Source organism: Giraffa tippelskirchi, chromosome 6 (assembly GCF_054371585.1).
Source record: "Giraffa tippelskirchi isolate mGirTip1 chromosome 6, T2T-mGirTip1v1.2.pri, whole genome shotgun sequence".
NCBI lineage: Eukaryota > Metazoa > Chordata > Mammalia > Artiodactyla > Giraffidae > Giraffa > Giraffa tippelskirchi.
In genome coordinates, this window is record NC_137280.1 from 115,128,111 (window position 1) to 115,132,085 (window position 3,975).

The following is a 3,975-nucleotide window of genomic DNA, read 5'->3' on the forward strand; positions in this document are numbered from 1 at the left end:
ACTTTACTGGTAGCTATGATGGTACAGACGATAAAGTGAAACCCAGAGAAAGAAATAACATTGTTCAGATTGCTCAGCTCCTACGTGTCAGACTCTACCTCTGACCTATGTACCACATTTCAGTGGACAGTGAGTTCTAAATCAGTTCTCACTCCTTGCTCACTTTTAGCATGCAGATCAGAAGAAAGACTATCCCTGGCAATTCTGGCGAAAAGGTAAAAATGTATTTATGAGCCTTCACTGCATGTAAATAGGAGTGTTCATGGAGGAAAGACTCATTGTGAAACTGACAACTACCATGTTTCCTTGACATGGTCCATCCAAACGCTTTCAGATTACTCAGCCCGTAGCCTCACCTCAACCAGCCTGAAGGGGCTGATGAGTACAGAGGAGGATGTGCCACAAGAGAATCTGAGCTTGCAGAAGAAGGAGCAGAACAAGAGAGGAAGCCTAAGAGGGGTGGGCATGTCTACACTCTCTATCTCCCCTGCACCTTCCACATCTTCTTCAAGGCCCTCATTACCTCCTTGTTCCTCAGGCTGTAAACGAGTGGGTTGAGCATTGGGGTGAGGATGGTATAGAAGATGGAGGTGGCTCTGTCTCCCGCTGGTGTCCTAGCAGAGGCTCTCTGCATGTAGCTAAATATGGCTCCCCCATAATAAAGACCCACCACAGCCAGGTGGGAGGAGCAAGTGGACAGAGCCTTCTGTTTCCCCTCAGTGGAGGTCATGTTAATCACAGCCATGAGGATCCGGGCATAGGAAGCCACAATGACCCCCAGGGGCAGCAGCAGCATGATCACACAGCAAGCATAGATGAGGTCCTCAAAGAGGGATGTGTCTGCACAAGAGAGACGTAGCACAGCGGGGACCTCACAGAAAAAGTGGTCTACCTGGAGAGAGCCACAGTAGGGGAAGCCGAAGACCATCCCTACATCAATCACACTGTCAGCCACTCCACCCATCCAGGATGCCAAGGACATCAGACAGCAGGCCTTCCAGTTCATGAGCACAGGGTACCGCAGGGGGTGACAGACAGCCACATACCTGTCATAGGCCATGACTGCCAGGAGGAAGCACTCAGCTCCTCCTACCATGACCACTAAGAAGATCTGAGTGGCACAGCCACCCCAAGAGATGAACTTACTTCCCGAGAGGAAGTTGGCTGCCATCTTGGGCACCACTGCGCCCATTATGGTCAGGTCCATGATGGAAAGCTGGCTGAGAAAAAAGTACATAGGAGTGTGCAAGCGCCTGTCAACCTGGGTGAGCAGGAGGAAGAGGATGTTGCCAGCCAGGGCTGTAGCAGAGGCCAGAAGGACAAGGGAAAATAGGAAGAAGTCATATGGTGAGTAGCTGAACAGACCCAAAAGGATAAAGTCTGTTAGTGAGGTGTGGTTCCAGATGTCCATGGCCTTGACCCTGAGGGAAAAATAAATGAGTAAACATCAAAATGAAACAATTTACCTGGCATCTCCATCATACACGTGAACTGTCTCCTGTTTCTTCTAGAGGACAGTGCCCAGCCCTCTCTCTTATCCCTGTCCTTTTCCTCTGCAGTGAAATCCTTTTCCTCTCATTTATCCTCAATGGTTACCAAACAAGATTTGACCCTTATTTCTCTTGGAAACTAGTTAGTATGCCCCCAGAAAAAGGGGCCTAAATAATGCAAAGGGAGAGAGAGAAGGAGTTTTAGGATAAATAGCTATAGGTTTAGGGAAAGTGGATATAGATTTAAGACTATGAGAGTATTGGAGTTTTCAACAGAGAATAGGAGGAGGAAAAGTGTATAACAGATGTAAGAATAAATACTATTAAAAATATAAGGCTTTAATTCTCCCTTCCCCCATTTTCTTAGAGCATTTACTTTAAAGAAATTTATAAGTTATTTGACTCTGAAATGTACACAAACATTTTAAAAGTGAAATAACCTTCTAGCCAGCTTTCAGACCCAGTAGTGTCTTTCTCAAAAACTTGAGCTTCCAGTTAAAATAAATTAATTAATTAAAAAAACTTGAGATCCATATCTTTTCATTGCAATCATCCAGGAAGATAGAGCCCCTACTTCCCCAGCTCTGTAGGAGGGCAGGACCCTAACTTCAGCAGGCACCTTGCTCCAAGTTGCAGAATTCTCTCTTGTCGTAGAATGAGAGAAGCTTATTTTCCTTTGAATAAAGCCATTTAACCAATACAGTCACTCCAATTACCAGGTGAATCTAGAATGAACTCTGTGTGCCAAATGGTACTGTCTAGTCTCTTATTTGAGAACTGGTTACTGTTTATCCTGAGAGCATGAATATAATGGATTATCCTTGCCTGGATGTAGAAAAGAGTGATATTCTTTCTGTCTTTGCATTCTCTTAGCAGATCACCTGTAATGCACATCACATTCTGATTTAATGTTTATTAAAAGATAAAGCTGTTTTCTTTCTTATACCTTTTTGGAGAGGTTTTCAGGTAGGAAGGAGATTTTGTTTTTGTTATATTTCTAGAGTCAGAAAACTGTGGTAGTGGGGAGAGAAATCCCAGGACGTAGTGAATTACACAAACGTGCCAGCCCCTGGTGGCTCACATGATAAAGAATTTGCCTACAGTGCAGGAGACCTGGGTTTGAACTCTGGGTCAGGAAGATCTCCTGGATGAGGGCATGCAACCCACTCCAGTATTCTTGCCTGGAGAATCCCTATGGACAGAGAAGCCTGGCAGGCTAAGTCCATGGGGTCGCAAAAAGTGGGAGATGATTGAGCAACTAAGCACAGTCAGCCAAGGGAGCCAGTGTACAGCTCGGGTAGGTAGATTCCATGATCAGCACAGGCAGGAACACTGCGGTGACACAGACACATGTATGGCAAAGGCACAACAGGTCTGCCTGCCCACTCTGTCTCAGTTCAGAGGCTGGAGAACAGATGATCAATGATTAAAATTTTCCCCAAGAAAACTAGGATTATCATATTTTGGTCTCTGATGCTGATAACATTTGTCACTTGACAGCAAGGAAGTATCTCTGTGTCCAGCCTGACACTATAATCTGAAGGCTGAAGTGAAACTAACTTCACATTTCTCCGTCATTTTCAGTCCCTTATCTGTCAGGTCTTCCCTCACCTGCTTCAGCACCTACCAGCCCTATTCCTTTCCCCACAGTTCATCTTTCACTCTGACCTATAAATCTCAAGAGAAATGGGTTAAACCCAGGCGATATGCAAAGATTTAGTCCTCAGGGCAATGCTTGAGCAAGTGGTGACCTGAGAAATCCCCTCACAGACTCTCCTCCAATTCCATGGCTCCAAATAAAAATTTGTAGAACTAACCGTCCAAGATGTTCTTCTGCTTCTTACAAAATTGATGCACTCATGTCCTAGGTTTATATGTCTAGTTGCAGAACAGATATCTTGGGAGACCCAACTCAGCTCGTAATGACCCCGGGGAATAGATAGAACCTCCACCGCAAGGAAGAAGCCAAAATTAATGACATGGCTTCAGGATAAAGTTCATTCCCCATAGACCTGGCTCTGAAAAGCACCCCAGACTCCCTTCTAAGCAAAGGAAAGACCCGTCCCTTGACACATTCACCTACACTTCCCTCAGGACTCTTAACCCTCACTTCACGCATGGGAGCTAGGAGAGAATGTGATCACCACTAAGTATCAGAGTGAATATCTAGCTGCATTCTGGAAGTTTGATCATGGATGAAGAAGTGGTCCCTGGTCAGTTAATCTATGAAACTTGTACTCAAGTGATGTCCTATACTTTTATGGACTTGATTGTTGGTTATTTGTTTTCCATTTAAGAAGCTATTTTCGTACACTATGGAACGAAACAAAGAGCAGCCACAAGAGGAAAGAAAAGGGTATTTATTCAGAGCTTTCAATAGCAAAAGGGTCAGCCACTGTTACTTGCATTTTGGCAGAGACACAAAGGCAGGCAGAGGAATGGGAAAGCTTTAGAAAAAGAGAAGCTCCACATGTGCCCTGATTGG

At 44.8% G+C, this 3,975-nt stretch overlaps 1 protein-coding gene across 1 annotated transcript; it reads right to left on the reverse strand.

The window, feature by feature from the left end:
- Positions 1 to 478: 478 nt before the first annotated feature.
- Positions 479 to 1,411, reverse strand: LOC145510581 (olfactory receptor 2M3-like). Its single transcript, XM_081502195.1, has one exon. It carries the CDS (start codon positions 1,409 to 1,411, stop codon positions 479 to 481), a length of 933 nt encoding a protein of 310 aa, XP_081358321.1.
- Between the last annotated feature and the right edge of the window lie 2,564 nt (positions 1,412 to 3,975).